This window comes from Pelecanus crispus, chromosome 1 (genome assembly GCF_030463565.1).
Source record: "Pelecanus crispus isolate bPelCri1 chromosome 1, bPelCri1.pri, whole genome shotgun sequence".
NCBI lineage: Eukaryota > Metazoa > Chordata > Aves > Pelecaniformes > Pelecanidae > Pelecanus > Pelecanus crispus.
In genome coordinates, this window is record NC_134643.1 from 214,237,519 (window position 1) to 214,255,969 (window position 18,451).

General features: G+C 47.9%; 1 protein-coding gene across 1 annotated transcript in view; it reads left to right on the forward strand.

Annotated features, from left to right (window-relative positions):
- The first annotated feature begins 6,030 nt into the window (after positions 1–6,030).
- Positions 6,031–18,451, forward strand: part of MAML2 (mastermind like transcriptional coactivator 2) — a 211,751-nt gene continuing 199,330 nt past the window's right edge. The window contains 2 exon segments of the mRNA XM_075727657.1: positions 6,031–6,329; positions 6,331–6,442. Coding sequence (XP_075583772.1) covers positions 6,031–6,329; positions 6,331–6,442 — 411 coding nt within the window.

Sequence of the window (18,451 nt, forward strand, 5' to 3'; positions counted from 1 at the left end):
GAAATTCTGGCTTGCTGATTACTGATAATATTTCAAGAATGCATACATTTTGATTGAAAATTAAAATTGGCAAATTGTTCTAGTGATTAGTTTTACTCATTTTTTGTTATCTACCACATCCCAGATCATGTTTCTTGCCTCCTCTTCATTCACCTAAAAAGTGTGAGCTATCTACTTTCTTGTTCCTGCAGGCATTTTTTTCCAGATCTATGTTTTTCCGTCTCTAACAGGGACACAAAAGTATCCTGTTAAGAGTTTCTTTGAAGAAGGTGCTTCCATAGGTTTACTATTCTTGTCTGTGACCTCACCAGCTGGACTAAGAAAATGCGTAGAATTGACATCAGATTTCTATTTCAGTAGGATACTGTTATTTGATTTGGTGTGGCAGGGGCTGGCATAATGTTGGTGTGTGTACAGTCTCTCTTAAACTTTGATATTCCCCTCACTGAGATTGGAGGAAGTGATAATATTTTTGTGGCTGTTGTTTTACCTGAAGAGTTTCTCTAAGACAGAGAATGTGAAGTATCATTACATCATGTTTACATTTGTCTTCGCCACAGGAAATGAAAAGATTGTTTAGAAGAGCCGTATATGTAAAAATTTAGATCAAATTTTCCAGGACAGGCTGTAAATGCTAATACTTGTACAGCATGAAGTACAAAGAGGACTCGTACCCCCTGAGACTTTCTATATGCAGAAGTACTCAGTAAGACTATTTCTAGCAGAAAAATTTTGTGCAAATATCTAATGATGGAAGTCAGGAATCTGACCAGTCTTTCATACTTCCTTTTCTACATTGGAGCATTTGAGTGGAGTCAGGGGGTGAGAGAATATAATGTTTGTTCTGATAGGACATTTTTAATTGTCTTTAGTGTTAATTTTTGAAGTAGCAGCTCTAATTAAGATAAAGTACCTGTCTTAATGGAACAATGAAGAGAGCTCAGTATGTGATTAGACTTGGCGCGGGTGATTAATGATCATACTTGGCAATTACTTTAGTTACTTTAATGTTTCGATAATCTGCTCTAGTTTAAGTTCTGTAACTGGGGACTGTGATAAAGTTCACACAAGGTGTTTATGCACAGGATCAGGCTTACTAATGTGATGTAGTTCTGGGAGAGAAGGCCCTTTTCGGTCTATATTCTGTGTCCAGTTCTTGCAGTGAAGTATGAAAAGAAGTTATTTTTCTCCCCGTGTCCCTCAGGTTTTGGAAAGAAAGTTATTTGTGGATCAAAGGGGATGGTAAACTTTGCTAGATAGCTGTTACTGTCATTTTTTCGACAGTGAAGGCTTCTGTTTCCAAAAAGCAACTATTTCTAGCAGTTCAGCAGGCAATTACAGGCAGTTCCCATGCTTAACTCCTCTAGTTTACTTTTATTTGGATAAATAAAACTTGTAGTTTTATCCTTCTTTAAGTCTGTCTGGATAAACAGAGTGGGTGTGTTAGATAAACACGTGTAAATACAATACCACTCCAAAAGTAATATCCAGCACATACAAAACAGACTTTATAAAGCTGACTTTCTGATTCTGCTTTAAGAAATAAGAAATACCAATTTCTAATCTGAATTTAGAGGTGAGAAAAAAGAATGTAAGAAATTACGATCTACCAGCCAAGGAATAATAACAAAAATATGTGAAATGGTATGGAAAGAGCCCAATAATAACCCCCTCAGCGGCTCCACTTCCCTGAACAGTGGATGTGAATTTTGGTATTTTTATAGGTAATAAGTGATGGCATGGGGTTATTTTGTTTGGGATTTTTTTCCCCTGTTGTTTATTAAATAAGATGTAGACACAGTTTCTTTAGATTGCTCTGGGGATTATATTCTTAATTAAAAAACTGGTGTGTGTTCAAGATGGCTTATTTTACAGTTTAAACAGAGCAGTAATTGCATGCACCTTGTGCCCAAAATTTAAGGACAAGAAAACTGACTTAGGTGCAGTCAGACTCTGCTCCAAAGTTAAACAATTTACCAGGTGAGCTGCATAGTACGTGAGCCTGCCTAGCTGGGAATACCCCGGGAAAGACGTGTGTATGACTGTAATCATTCAAAATGGCTAAGAACCCTCGCTGAAAAGCAAATAATGGAAACGGCTGAAAATTGAAAGCTCTAGTTTGCAAAATCCTCCACAGGACTGATACTAAGCATGTGCCGTTCGGGTGGAGCTAATACAACTTTGAAGGAATTTGATACGTGATTTGTAAACACAGATGAACGAAGTATGCACCTAGATTTAAGCACGTACTCAAGTATTTAAGCAACACAGGTTCAGTGCAGTCTTGGTGTTCCATTTTTGCGAAGTTATTAGCGCAATGGGACGTCTATGGTGAGAATTCCTGGCTGTGAAGCCAGCACAAATAAGTGCTTTGCTGATCTGGAAGGGGCTGCCGATTTGGGGAATGCGGGTATTTGACAGCAGTAGTGAATTCACACAGCAAAAGTACTCAAGCATGACAGCTCATGTGAGATTACAATATCATGTAAAAGGGTCCCAAATTAATGTAGACAGAAGGAAAAAAAGTAATTAATTATTCAGGACCCGTTACGTTAACGTTTTATCGTGTGTGTGTTTATTAGAATGACTGACACGAATCGCAAGTGCTATTATGATGATGTTAAGAACTGTTTGCTTTTAAGAAAACCGACTACCGGCCAAACCAAAACCGATAGCGGTATCCGGGGGCTGGTAACATTCGCCAGGGTCTTCTGGCCAAAACTTGAACAGCTGAGGGATGGATTTAGGGTATTTCCTCCTCTGAAACAGCAGGGGCAGCATTTGCCGTATATTGAGCGGCCGGGGACTGGCAGCGCAGCCCAGCAACAAGCTGTCTCCCGCCAGGAAAGGGAGATATTAAACCATAAAACACGGGAGATGCTCCTTGGCAAAAAGTGAACCTTAAACGCCGGAAGTTAAAATTCAAAAATCTTTGGTTTGAAAGGTCATTCTCCGAGTTCTACAAAATCTTGTAAGAGAACTTCTGCAGCTACCCTGGCATCTTCTGGAGCAGCACCACTGATTTCATACTCCCACAGCAACTTTGAAAACCCCAGCCAAGACTTCATTTAAAACACCCTCGCTTATTCCCCATGAGGTTCGTGTGTTACACGTGCGTTCTGTGACTGACCCTCTTCAGCCCAGCAGCGGCATCAGAGCTGTACAGAACGCATAAAAGCCCTCGAGAGGCCTGAAGCAAAGGTAACATTGCCTATTATTCTACAAACATTAAAATTTCATATTTTTTTCCAACTGTGCCAGCCCATTGTTCTCAACAGATGCATGCTACCGTTATGTATCAAATAATAACCCACTCTTCCTCAGTTGTTCAAGGTTAAACAAAAAAATCCCTTTTTCCTGTTAGCAGTAATGCCTTCCTGTGAACGCAGCACATCCACAAACCTGGCTTCCCCAGACCTTGTCCCTCAGTGAAGAATCAAAGTCTTTGCCGGGGCAAACGTGGGTCTGAATGTGCTGGAGACTCTGGCCGGTGCTCGCACAGCCAGATCCTGGAAACCCATGTAGGTGTCTGTTGCAACATGAAGGGGATGGGGGTCATGACAGTGGGAGCTTTCATATTTCCCGTATGTCCAATGCTGCATATCTTTTATGTATTCTGGGGGAATTTCCAGGAACGTGTCATTCCATCACTGGCATTCAAAGCATTTGCACGTGTGACCTTGGAAGGGGATGAAACCACCTGAGAGGGTTATCATTAGTTCCTCCTTGTCCTCAGCTTAATGCTCCTGGTAGGTTGTGATGAAATTTGCCTGTTTTTCTGACTGGACCCACTGCAGAACTAAATGAGATGAGGCACCCTGGTATTAGGGGCTGTAGAGTCCTAAAAGAACTTAAAGGTTTTCCCTCAGGCATGTGTCTCCACATGCTTGAGGGCCACCTGTGTTCGCAAAGGGGTATTTGGGAATTCAGATAATACAGCCACAGTAGCACGACAGCGTATTGCTTTCATAAAGCCGACCAGCTCCCAGCTATGATTTCTGCACCCTCCTTCACAGCTCACCTACAGCAACACGCAGAACCTGGCGGCTGCCGGTCGCCGCAAGGCCAGCGCCAGGGGCCAGAGCTCGCCGGCGGCCACCCCGGCTCCGAACGGAGAAGTCGGGCAAGAGAAGCACCAAGACTGTGGCTTTCCCAGGGAGGAACCGAAGAGCAGGCGCTGCCTGACGTGCTGCCCGGACACCCAAGCAGTTCGTGTCAGAGCCCGCAGCTCCCGCATCCCCAGCCTGACCTCGTGTCGCGCACTCGTCCCGCGCCTCAGAGCGCCCTAGAAGGCACCGCTTGTTTTTCTACCACCCGTTCCAGAGAAATCCAGCTGGTAGAGGAGCGCAGCGCCGTGATTTATTTGAGAACTCCCTCGCACTCGCCTGAAGGTCTCGCCGCCGGGGGAGGAGGGAGAGCGGGAGGCTGCGCTCCTCGGCGGCTGCTCGGGCTGCGAACCCCGCGCCCCGGCCCGGCACCCAGGTACAGAGCGAGCAGGGGAAAGGGGATTTCCTTGGCTTCCTCCCATGCAAATACCTCCCGCGGAGCGGCGGCGGCGGCTGCGTCCCGACTCCCCTCGGCCGCCGCTGGGAGGCTCCGCGCCTCGCCCCGGCCTCCGCGGCGCCGCGGCCCCGGCCGCGCCGTGACACCCGCCCCCCGCCCCCGCGGCGCCCCGCACCGCCGCCCGCTCCGCTCCGCTCCGCCGACCCCCGCCGCTCCGCTCCGCACCGCACCGCACCGCGCACCCGCACCGCTCCGGCTCGGGCACCCGGCGGAGGCAGCGCCGCTAACCCACCGGCGAGCACCCACCCCAGCGGGTCGGGGATGGAACATACAAAAACACAAAGGAAAAGTGGCTGGACTGTTCTGGGTGCAAAATGCTGCAAGTTTGTAAGTGCAACTCTCCCTTTGTAATTACTGTCTGAAGAGGGGCTGGCTTCTTTTTTCTTTTTTTTCCCTTTTTTTTTTTTTCCCCGTGCTTTTCTTGAAACTGTACTTGAAACTACTCAATATCTGGGAGTACAAGGGAAAGTACGCGAGAGGAGTTCTGCGCCCGGGTTCGTAGCTTGCTGCTTTATTACTAAGGGGGGAAATAAGCACTGAAAGCAATACGGATTTTATCCAGTGGCTGGATTAACTGAAGGCAAAGCGTGGTCTGGAAGTCCGCTGACTGACATTGTTAAGGACTGGGGGATCCGTCTCTCTTATTTTTAGAGGAACCGCAATTTAGCGGCAGACAGTTGGACGCAGGAATGAACCGAAGAGCGGCCACCAAAGAGCGGGCGAGAGAAACGAGAAAGCACAAAGACTAAACTAACCCCAGCCGCCTCCTCCTCCTCGCCCGGCGCTTTATTTGCACATTTACTAGAGACTTTAGAAGAAAAACCCCGACAAACCCCACTCCACCAAATCTACCGAGATTTTTGGTCCGCCGGGGGGTTCCTCCGTGCCGCCGAGCACGGCACTGCCTTTCCTTGCGTAAATTTCCACTTCAAGGAATACCGTCCCCGCTCCCCCGAAATAAAATAAAATCAATAAACCTGCCAAGTCTCACTCATTCCCGAGGGAGAGCTCCTTCGTCCAGGGATTCGTTCCGGAGACAGCGGCTCGATTTTTTTTTTTTTTTTTTTCTTTTTTTTTTTTTTTGCCGCCCTCCTCCCCCGGCGGAGCCACCCCCCCCCCCCCCGCCCCGGGCGCCCTTTCCGCCCCGCGGAGCCCCTCGGCGGGGGCCGCCCGGCCCCGACCCCCGCCCCTCCGGCCCGGCCGATGCTGGCACGGCACTAGCGGCCGCCGGACGCCCCCCGGCCCCGTCCCGTCCCACCCGCGATCTGTCAGCCCCCCGCGGGGCCGTCACCGCCCGGGGGCCGGGTGGGGGTGGGCTGGGGGCGCGGGGCTGACCGCCCTCCGCCCCGCCGCCAGCCCCCGGGCTCGGGCTCCCGCCGCTGCCCCCGCCTCCCCCCCCCCCCCCCCCCGCCCTCCATGCGGCAGTGAGGACCGACCCATCCGGAGGGCCAGGACCGGCAGCCAGCGATGGGCGACACGGCTCCCCCCCAGGCCGCGGGGCTGGGGGCCGGGCTGCTGGGGGGGGGCCCGGCGGCGCCCCGCGTGCACAGCGCCATCGTGGAGCGGCTGCGGGCCCGCATCGCCGTCTGCCGCCAGCACCACCTCAGCTGCGAGGGGCGCTACGAGCGGGGCCGCGCCGAGAGCTCCGACCGCGAGCGGGAGAGCACCTTGCAGCTCCTCCACCTCGTGCAGCAGGGGCAGGGCGCCCGCAAGGCCGGCAAGCACCCCAAGGCGGCGGCGGCGGCCGCCGGCGGCTCGGCCACCCCCCCCCGCCGCCGCCGCCGCCGCGCCCCCGGACTACCACCAGCACCTCCTCAGCAACGGCGGCATCAACGGGGAGCAGCCGGCGGGGGAGCAGCGCGCCTCGGCCCTCCTGGCGGTGAGTCACAGCGCCCCCTGCCGGCGGGGAGGGGCCGCGGCGCGCGGCCCGGCGGAGCAGCCCCAGCCCCGCTCCCGGCACCCCCTCCCCGGCCGCCGTCCCGCAGGCGAGGCGCGAAGGTGGGGCCAGCGCCCAGGCCGAGGCCCGTTCCCGCCCGAGGGCTGCCTTTGGGGGGGTGTCCGTGGCCGCCCGGCTCCACCCGCGCTGCGCCTCGTACCCCGCGGTGGCGTCGAGGGTGCGAGCGGCGGTGGGCAGGCGCGCCAGGCCTGCAGCGGGAGACCTGAGGGACGTGTCCGCCCTCGAAGGGATTTTGGGCCTGCTTGGGGTTGCTTTAAACCAGGTTGTGGGCCTACAAATGCGTCGCCAGCCTCCGCCATCGCCCCGCCAAGGCGGTGGCAGCAGGCATCCCCGAGGAGGGGCGTGGGCGGCAAACGCCGTCAGCGCATCCCCGAGGAGGGGTGAAAAGCAGCGCCAAAGTATCGCTCGTGTTCCAAATTGCCCTGCTGCCTCGTTTTATCCCGTTCATCGGGGGCTTGAGGCAGCTGTTTTCACTCGAGGCAGCAGTTTGCCGCCATGTCCCTCGAACGCGGCCTGTACTTGCGCACGAGGCAGACGGGCGGTGGCGAGAAACGAGAGCCCGTGCGTGCGGCTGGGCCGCGTCCCTCGGCGGCTGCTGAGCAGCGCTGAGCGGGAGCGCACAGCGGCCTCCGGCAGAGCGACGGCCTCTCGCGCCCCGTGCGCCGAGCGCCAGCCCCACCAGAAAGGGTCCGTTCGCTATTATCACCGGGCGTGTTTCGCGGAGCAGAGTTACGAGAGTTTTCCAGGCGCTTCGTAAATGATACGTTGACGTTTTTCAACTGGAAATTGCTCTGAACGTGTCAAGGAGGCGAAGCTCTGTCTCCTGTTACTTTATTACGAGCAGTCCGTGTACCATGCTTTTGAAAGGCGTAAGCTGCGCTGTGCTGCCTTCCAACTCTTAATTCTCAGCACACATGCGAAATATTAAGAGGAGCGACTGTGTCCTGATAGGCCCGTGGCTGCTGTTCGACTGGCTGAAAATAGATCTCTCCCTCCGCTCCAGACATCAAACTGATCTTTCTTAGTGCCTGACGTATGCTAAAACGGGACCTTTGTGGTTGTTTCTCCCTTCTTACCCAGGAGTTCGCTGCGGTGCGTGGATCGGCGTTTGGGGCTGTGTTACTCAGCATCGTTCGTGAGGGTGATGATGTAAGCATTAATGTGATAACATTGTGTCCGAGGGGAGTTTAGGCGCTTCGACCTGACTCAGTGTTCAGATTAAATCTCTCCATGTTCCTCGTCACAATCAAGAAAGCCATTATCTTATTTTTCCAGAGTGTATTAATGAAATGCTTTGCACTTGTCTTATGGGGGGGGAAAAAAAAAGGCTTTTGCCTAATAATGTACGTCCTGGAAAAATCCACTTTCTGAAATCAGGGAACAGGCCTGTGTGGGGCTTTTTTTTTTTTTTTCAGGTTTTGTTACTAGTTGTTACTATTATTATGAAATAGCTGGAGGCAGCTGTTTGAAAGTGCTAAATGTAACAACTCCAAAGAAAATATTGAAAGATTTTCATCTTTCATTTATGCAGAGAGGCTGTCCTTGTTCCTGAAATACCGCTAATGATTGTTAACCCGCTCTTTGCTGGAGACTGCCATGCACGGCCCTTGCTCCACATTGCATGTTGCATTACCTCCCAGAAAACTGCACATGTGTGTCTTTGACAAAGGAAAGGTCTGACAACATCCCCCTCATTTTTGCATGCTAGCGTTCGGTAATCCTGCTGACAAGGTACATGACTTCACTGAGCATGACGTTTGGGGCCCTGAACCATGTTTTGACACTGAAGAAGTGCTGGCTCATGAAGCAGTATTGTTGTACTGGTATCACTGCACATCGCTGATCCTCCCACTCTGTGCTTGACACAGACATTCCTCATTTGCTGATCTGGTAGGACTGCCTAATTAAGGAGCAGAGAAAGGCATCCATTCAAAGTCCTATCTCTGTGTCATGGAGGCACATGTTCCCCTTACCAAGAGCTCCTTAGAACATCGTTGCAAATATTAAAAAGGAAAAGCAAACCACACAGTGTCTGAGTGGGATGAATTCAAGCGGCTGAGGGGCATACACCAGGGAGCACAGCATTGCGCTCCCGTTCTTGAAAATTCAGAGGACGGGGATGGGCCAGGAAATAATGGCGCCTTGCTCTCGCTCCAGCCATAGCTGGAGGAGGAATTTGCTCTACCAGTTATTGCAAGGGTACTTGAAGAGGAAGGACAAGGCAGACTAAACCTGTTCTCCAGTGCATTATAAATGGATGGGGAAAAGAACCATCTCTAAGCAGAATTCATCCACTATAGGGTGTTTCCCAAGAGGAAATCCAGTGGGAGCCTTATACGCACTATTCCTCTAATTCCAGACTTTTTGCTCACAGTAGACAGCAGATCTGAGGTGCGCAGCGTCCTGGAACAAGGCACAGCTCTGAGCTTCAGTTGGGGCAGGTACAGCTCTGTCACAGGGAAACACAAGACAGGAGCCTTTGTGCAAGTTTCACACTGAGCATGTGAGATTGGACACATCTCTGGCTCCACGGGGGGATTGTAAAGCTCCACCTGCCTTGCTGTAGGTCCACCAAGTTAAAAAACAACTCCACACAGATAAGCGCAAAGGCAGTCATAACTCTCTTTGGGGAGTTCTGGCTATCAGGACGCGCTCTGTCTGCAAAACCAAGACTCCTGAAAATAGCTAGGTTGTTTCCTTTGCTTTGCAGGTCCCGCTGCTCTTGTTACAAGTGTGCCTGCCATGGTTAGTGGCATTGGATGGGTCGTTTACACAGTTGGACTCAAGAGTAAATATTTGACTCTCGATAACATTTGAAATGACATTCACTTGAACATATCAAAGAGCTTGAAGTGATTATCTTACATAGTTGATACTATTATTTGATAATTACCTTTTCCCAGTGGACAGTTTAAAACTGGCAGAAGAAAGAGTTTTTAGTGGGGTTTGGTTCAGGCTTAATTTGGCAGTGTTACTTTGTTTTTTGAGAAAGTGTCTTTGGCAGCAGCATTTTCTGATTGGAGAGTGGAGACCAGATTTTTTAGCTGGACCGATGGATGTGGGTGCATGTGAAGGAGAAATTTATTCTTTGGGACACGGCTAGGAAAGCTTTTGTACTTTCTGCCTCCCTGCATTTCCCAAGAGCTGACATTTGTTTATTTATATGGTGGTATTACTTTTCAGGGTGCAGAGTGGAACAGATAAAATATTCTTTCTTTTATACATACATCTGTATGTATATATATGCCCTCCAGCACTTAGCTGTTTATATTATTTATGTTATATATAAACAGTGAGCTCTGGAGGGCATTCCTCCAGTGGCTTAAGCATTGAACGGGTAATACCAAAGTTCTTGCACTGCAGTTTCAAATCTCCGGTGGCCAATTCATTCTTTCGTTCTTCTGACATAGGCTAAGCCCTGTTCATTTTGCTCTGTGCAAGCCAGGAACTCTGTTTCACGGGCATTATTGTATTATTTTGGTCAGGTTCTTTCACTGCAGCCATCACACGGGTGACAACATCTTCTCTGAGTATGTTAAGCGACATTTGTCATCAGTCACAGGTGACGTGGTCCACTTTCACTCATCTCAAAGTTGCACTGAATTTATCTTTATAAGGATTAATTAAAAATATTAATTAAATATATTAAGACTTTCTGTACTCAGAAGAGTGACTGTGAAAGTGGCCTGCTTCCCAGATGTAGTCTGCAAGCAGGTGAAAAAGAAAAGGGAAAACAGTCCTGTAAAAACAATGTAGCCAAGGAAGAGGAGAATGGGTTAATTCCTCCTACTCCCCTAAATTCTCATCAACGTCAGTACAAATCCAGAAGAGTCAATGGGTTTGTCCCAATTCCCTGAGGACCTCAGTGGAAGACAGGGTTATCTGACTGGTGCCAAGAGCCAAGTTTGGCTTGTAAACCTCAATTTAGGCAGTTATTTTATGCAGAGATCCTTTCAATGATCATGGAAGCCCTGACTTTGTTTCCTAATAAATTTTTTGTATGATCCACACTGTGCTTGCTGAGGTTTGGCCTCCCCTGTGCTAGCATTAAAGATCCTCAAGTATTTTAAAAGGAAGGATTGTGCTCTGGTATCTTTGGCCCAAGTTTACACTTCCCCCATCTCCCAAGCTCCTTGCTTTGTTTGCTAGTTGGCTGCCAGGGTACCCTGCAGAAATAGCTGCATTTTCTGGTTCTGGACGTACGTAACTTTTGGAAGTGCTCTGAAGCAAGGAGTATAAGGTGACCAGCTATGGGGTTAAGTGACGTTACAGTGCGGTGAGCACAGGTGGATTAAAGCATGAACCATTCTGCAAAGCTGGGGTGGGATCCTTTGACGAACAAAGTTTAGTGCCAAAGCAATGAAATGTTCTGTTTGTGAGGTGAAGGACTGCTGTCTGCTCCTTGTGCTTCTGTGAGAGCGAAGCTGGGTTCTGATAAAGACAATTTATGTAGCTGAGTCAGGTAAAATGAGTAAGTCACATTGCCTTTGTGGGTAGAAAACTTTGATCTGCTGTCATGGGCCCTCTGGCCTGCTGGGAGCCATTTGGTTAGGATGGACATGGGTGCCATTTAAAGTCTTTGTTCCCCTCATCTGTGAGAATGTTTTCTGAACCAAAATCAAGAAGACCCCCTGGAAGCTGCGTAAAAGCTATATTTAATGAAAAGTTCAGCAAGTGAATTTGTTAAATGTATGCTAGTGTAGGAGCCTTTTCAGTCCTAGCTCTCCAGTCAAATCACTTGCCTCCTTTGAAGCTTTTTAAGCTTTGAATACATTTAATGAAAGTCTCCTCTGATCTGAAACTGTTTAACAGACTGTTTCCACCACCAAAGTTTCTGTAGGTAGCAAGCAGAGGAACAGTTTGTCTGCCTGGACTTGACACGTGCTCCAAGGCCAACACATGGGCTTCTTAACTTCCCTGACTATTATGGCATGTCCTCTGATAGAGCTCTCGCATCCCCCTGCGGTACCCAAATTGAGTCCTTTGTGTATAGCACCACAACAAAGGAGAGTGATACACAGCTGCTGTTTCTTCTGCGCTGAGAAGTGTGACTCCAGCAAAAATGTTAGCCGCTTTGTGGGGAAATCTGAACCTTAGAAAGATGCATCTGAGTCAGAGAAGCTGCTTTGCTGAAACTTTGACTTATCTCACTATTATTACTTCTCCCCTCACAAAGACCACTGCCTGCAGAAGGTGTATGTGGGGTTCAGTTAACTTGCAGTGACCAAAAAAGCCCCAGCAACTAGGTTAGTCAGTTAGCAGGTTAAGAAAGGCCATAACATGCCTCTCTTCCTAACTGCTGTCAACAGTACTTTCTACCAAGATACCATCTTCAGAGACCAGTTGTAGTCTGCCTTTCTTATCAAGTCTGTTGGCTTATGAAACTGAAACTTCACCCATGTCTCATTACTGGAAAAGAAGGGCTCCATCCTGGTCCCTTTGACAGCTTCAGGAAGGGTAGTATCTCCACTGCTCCATTTATATTGCACCTCCTATGTGATGTAAGAGGAGCTGGAAGCTGGCAAGCTGCTCCAGCTAACAAAGCACAGACAAAGAGGTGCCAGCTCTGCCAGCAAGCATCTCTGTGACCTTGCACATGTCTCCTGTTGTGCCACTATTTCACTTCTATGCTTGAGCTCTTCAGGTGGCACCATCTCACTGCCTAGCACATGGGGCCCTGGTCTCCGCTGAGGGCCAAACTCTACATGATAATGACCTGACACCATCACTTCTATGGAGTTCAGGAAGGTGATTAAAGATCTTTGCTCTTTGGCCTCTCTCTGGTGTCCACATGTCAGTGTTCTGCTGTATGACTTCCCAGTGATAGTACTCCCAGCAGCAGTAGGATGAAGCTGATGGGATTCATGACAGGGCTGTGTTTTCCACAAATCTGAATCAGTGGCTGTAAAACTGAAAATGGACCTTACCCGTATCACGCTGCTACAGTTTGGAACAGCTCTGAGCAGTGAAGGAGGCAGTGGTCTTGGCTGCAGAAGAGAAGGAGTTGGTGACAAGTGAGATTTGGATCACTTTTTCAACTTAACAGTATTGAGATGGATTTTTTCTGTGGGTTTTTTTTTTTAGATGAAAGCATAAACTATTTATACCCCAGATTTCCCATGAAAAGCTTCCTATAGCCATTTGAGAGCTGACTTGTGAATTTGTCATACCTTGTCAAGTTCTTCCAAAGTATCATTAGATGCAGGTAATCAATCCATAATTGTACTGAAGTGCCAACACCAATACCTAACACAAAATAACTGCAACTCTCAAGCAACAGTTCTTAGGTGAGCGTACTGTAAACTAAAAACTCAGTGTTTCTGCTCATTTCTGCTCTGAATCTAGGATCTATTCAACAGGTTACTCCTGTTCTGTTTCACTTCCATAAACCTCAGTTTCCTCTGTAAAAAATACTATTTATCACCTTTGTAAAGTGCATTGAGATCTGATGGTGAGTTTTATGGCTTAGAAGCCAAATTCATTATTGATGGAGCCTAAGACAGGATATTTGAACATTTGCTTTGGCAAAGCTGCAGGCAATGTATATGAGTTGATGGATTCTTCTTATTTGACTTCTGTGTTTTGACCCTTTGAGGTGTACTCAAATCACCTTTTCAGCCTTTGACCCACAGGTATGAGTACTGGAAATACAAACTGAAATGAGTCTTTTACCTAATCACATGACTCCCAGAGATGGGTTTTTATGGCACTGCATTGCCACGATTCACAATAAAAGTGCAAGATGTGGCAGTGCCCTTTCTTTTCAGGAGAGAAAAGCATTTCTCAACTTTTCATTCATAATCATAAATGTATGCTTCATATTTTCTTGCTTTACTTGCTCTTCATTCTGCATCAGTTTGTACTCAAATTAGTCTCCCAGTTAAGTCAGCTGTGTCCAAGCACTTCATGTACTTGATGCTCCAGCAAACTGGGAGCAAAGTGGGACTGGAACTGAGAGCATATATGCAAGTCATCTGCTCTCCGTCGAGGCTGCAGCTGCACCCCAGCACTAGCAGGTGGGTGCCACCTTGTCCTGCACGTGTTGCCTCCCATCTGGTAGTAATGGAGGAAGGTTCATGTTTATGGCTCGCGGTGGGAGAAAGACTCAGAAATATGTCTTAATTGAATAACTTAACCAAAATTCCAACACACTTACTGAAAAATTATAATCTATTTTGTTTTTAATTTGAAAATACCTCACGCCCGTGGCTTCACATACAGGTGTTGGCATTTCCCTGGAGAAATTCCTTTTGTTCAGAAATGGCTCCTGCAGCTATTTTTATCTGTGTCAGTTATAATTCTGATGCGCTTGCAAACCCAGCTGAATCAAGTTGCAGAGAAATTAGCACCAATTAGAAATCGGCATGAAAGTGCTTCTGACACAGTGAGGAAGCAGATCTTGCAAACCCATTTACCTGCTGCCTGAGCCTGAAGCTGGCTGAAAGACCCGGTAAGATCCCGGACTAGCAGATGAAACCCCAAGAAGGTTCATCATGGCTATTCTGTTTTGAAACAAAACATACTATTGTGCAAGAGTCATCCCTCTGGCACCCTGGCTTTATTACAGAGCTCTGCAGGCACCTCCCTAGAGTAGGTGTTGTACAAACACCCAGTGAGAACCGTGCCCTTCCCTGCATACCTTAGGGCCTCAAGAGACAAGATAGACAAAGAATGGAAGGAGGAACAGAAGCACAGAAAGGTCAAGTGTCTTGCCCAAGGTCAAACAGCAGGTCAGTGGCAGAGCTGGGAACAGAGCCCAGATTTCCTGACTCCTAATCCAGCACTCTATTAATCATCTCTTTGCTTTGTGTTCTGCAGCCCGTTACTGTCCATAGGAAATGTGAGGACGACTTTCCGACAGCTTCAGAGTTACTTCTTAGTTTTGGAAACTATTGATCATCAGCACAGTATTGAGATAAAGAGGTCATGTACTGGACATATGCACTAGAGGATTCAGAACTAAGTGCTTCTAAGTATTGATTTCATTCCAGGACACTGAAAAGCCATATTTCATAATCCCAAATGTTTCTTCTAAGTCAGATTTTTTAAGTCTTTTTTCCCTTACATTGTGTACAAAGTGGTTTGTTTTTACAGAGTTACTCATCACAGTTGAACTCCTACATTGGTGCTTGCCCTATAAATTATTTCTTCCTTGAAAACAAGTTACAACAGTTATTTAGTTAGCAGGGCTTTTCTTCTCCATGGAATTTACCAATGAAACAGTCAGAAAACCAGAGAGTCAACAGTCCTGAGACACTTGTGATTCTTACTTATTTTCATTCCTCACCGTACGATGTATTCAGTTTTCAAAGTCTTTCAATGGAATTATCTTGATCACAAAGTTAATTATACCTATGAGATTTTTTTTTCTTCCCAAAAATTTTGACTTGAGGCAAAACTCTGGCTACCGTGGTAATGACTTTTCGAGAGTCTCTTGTAAACAATAGTATAATCACTTTCTTATAGTCATGGCAACAGTGTTTAAGCAGTGAGCTTACTGAACACAATGTGCACTGTCTCCACTGAATAGCTATTGCAGGGCTGAAGTGTATGCTGCTCATTTTCAGAGGACTCAGGGACATAAATTATTCAGCAAAACAACACTGCTTCAGAAAGCGTCTTTGAAATTGTTGTATTTTGTACTAGCCAAAGAAGGATGCTTATTGGTGCTGACAGGGCTGTGTTTACTTACGGCATGACAGTGTACTCTTTGGGCCAGGTCGGCTCCCACTGAATTTAAGGGTGGCTGTCTCAAACCATTTGAGAACTGTGCTACCTGTCGGCAGGGTCATGCTTCTCCTGGTAGTGTTTGCCACCGTGTGAAATCCCTAACGTGGAGGGCGGAATGGCTCAGGAGGATGCATCCTGCGCATATGCATGGTGTGAGAGGTGGTGACTAGGTACAGAAGGAGGAATTTGTTTTAATGAACATGGGGTTCACTCCAGCAGGGCCGATCCCTTCCCTGGCCCAGAGGATCACCTGGATTCCTGTTCAGTGGGTTGGGGAGGCATCTTGGAGAGTGGATGGCTTCACGGGAAGCTTCAGAGTTGAACCCCAAGACAAGGAGTTGCCTCTGATTTTTCTGTTTATTTTGTTTTTACAGCACTCTCATTCAAATAACTAGACCTGGAGGAAAGACCTTGTTGGCAACAGTTGTTGTTTTGGGATGAGTCATTCCACCAGATTTCAGAAATGCCACCCCAGTGACAGTTGGCAAAAATGCTGCATGGGCTGTTCAGTTTATGTTTTTCACTTTGGAAAATCAGACCATTTATTTAGGGTTCTGTTGCTTTAGAAACCATCTCCAGACACTCCACTTTCCTTCCCCTTCCCCTTCCCCTTCCCCTTCCCCTTCCCCTTCCCCTTCCCCTTCCCCTTCCCCTCCCCTCTCCTCTCCTCTCTTCTTTCCCCTTCCCCTTTTTTTCCTTTCCCCTTTTTTCCTTTTTCCTCTTCCCCCCCCTGCCCCTTTTTTCCTCTTTTTTCCTTTTTCCTCACTGCTATGGTATCTCAACAGCTGAGCTTTTGAGTCTCAATTCTGATCTGATTGGCCCCTCCTGAAACCACCTATGGGAAATACTATGGATGTGGCAATGTGCAACATCAGCCTAATGCAGGACAAGCTCTTTATTTCTGGTCATTATGCTAGTTTATAGTCAATTATTTTGTTTTCCAAAGAAATGCATTCTCTCTGCTTCTCTAAAAGGTTCTGGTTCAACATCCTTCCAAGCTAGATACACTTGGTCTTCAGCATGAGGCTGCTTACCTCTATGGCCCAGTTCCCGGAAACAGTTATGCATGTGCTTAATTGTGCACACATGGGTAATCACACCGAAATCAAGATGTGTAGAATTAAGCAAGTCTAGAAGTATTTGCAGGGTTTGGTCTTTGTTCAACAAACAGGCCTCTGCCTGGCTGAAGTCCACGACATGCTACAAAAAGAAACCCAATTCAAAAGTAAGTAGCGTATTAATTATCAGTTGACTTATTTCCTTAAACCAGTTAATTCTGTGCTTTTAAAAACTACTTTCCATTTTACCTGCAAATCCGATTGCCCTTCCTTTCACACTCATTTTACCTCCTCACTGCTCAACTCCCAGCAGACCTGAGCTGCCAGCCCTTTCATAATGATCTGAGTTCCGACATTGCTTTTTTCCTACCAACTTTGTGTATTACCGTAATGGTTCCTAGGACATATTTTGGCCAGCTTTTAGGGAGAGAGAGAGTCACAGTGTTTCAGACCTTCATTTCCAAGTGCAGTATTAAATATAATCCTTATAATTATAGCACTGCCACTTGGACCACTGTAGTTCAGGCTATGTCAATATGTCGTCAAAAGCTCTCTTTCTCAGGAGCTGGAACTCAGTCATGTTGATTGAATCGAAATTTGATGGCCAGCAGCTGCAAACACACTCCGGGCCCGTCCCCCTGCCTCCCCGCTTTTTTTTCCTTTTACCACAAAATCCTCTTGCTTTCCGTCGAACTCATGAGTTTACAGAACAGAGAGAATGGCTGGTTCCAGGCTAAGTTATTCTGAGCCACCCCTTTGGGTAAGTCTAGACTGTCCTTCGAGGGGTGCCCTGAGGCAACCTGAAGGCACAATCTGCTCTCTGTGCTGATTCTGAACCTGAGAGCACAGCCCCAGGTGCAGCGCGAAGGCCATCCTCAGGCTACACGTGACCGTCCTCCCTGTTGGAGCTCTTAGGATGCCATCAGTGTCACAGCTGGCAGCTATGGAAGCTGTAGACATGCCAGGCTGAAGTCTGTGAGGCTCCTGGGTGAGCAAGGCTGGGAGCACCACAGTCCTCTCCCCTCTTGTCACCTTGGTCAATCGCCATACAGACCTCGCTATTCATCTAAGCAAAGGCATCAGGACTGGGGTAATTCCCAGCAGTAGTTTATACTGCAAGTTTAACACATGCTTTTTTAGCGCTAGGGGGGTGGGGGAAAAAAACAGCTTTGAACTGGGGTGGGGGGTGGGGGGGCGGGGGGGAAGGAATGGTATCCAGTAGTTGTATAACACAATCCCGTCATTTTTGGTACTTAAAAAACAAAACCAAACCCCAGCATTCATAACACGAGATATTCAGGTTTTAAAAAGTGCCACTTGCCAATACACAGTAACTACTTTTCATAAGGCCCTTTAGTCCCTGTGTTTACAGGTGGACCAGAATAGCTCTGCGGAAGTTAATTCAGTCCCCTGAGTAAACAGTATGTACTTCTAAAACTTTCTAAATATACCAACTATATGTAAGGCCTTTGACATACATTTGTACCACACACAATACATCTGAGGGGCTCTGACACAGCCAGGATGGCTATTCAGGTCAATAACCCCCTTGCTAGTGTGCTGGATGTGTGTTCATGCTGTCAAGCCCATGGAGGGTAACTTGCATTTGGATGACCAGTGTGTCGAAAGGGCTGTTTACTGAAATAGGCCATTATGTGGTTCTTGGAGCGCTCTCTCAGGACGTACTGTCTGTGCTTGGGTCTCCCAGGCTGTCATCAAAGCACAGGCTCTTTGACACAGGTCAGAAGGACTCTTCACCACAGCCTTGCACCGCCTCTTTTGGTCACAAAAGTCACACTCATCCCCTTCCCCTGGTAAAGTCCTTGTCTGCCGTCCCCGCCTCCACTTCCCAAAGCTATTAGCCATTCCTCCTCCTCCACATTCACCCCTCTCTCACCTGGGCTATGGCCCTCCCTTCTCTCCTTTCATGCTCCTTACACTGCTGCGTAATGTTGTTTTTCTAGCTTGGAAGGGCCAGAGGGCCAGACTAACAGAGAGATGCTGAACACGTGGTTTCCACATGTTCTCCTCATCTTCCCCCGTACTGCTTCTCTAGCTGTCTTTCTCTCTTTGCTTCAGCTGGAAATCTAATGACCGCAAGTGTATTCTCTCCTCCTCTCGTTAGTTTTATAAAGGACGAGCT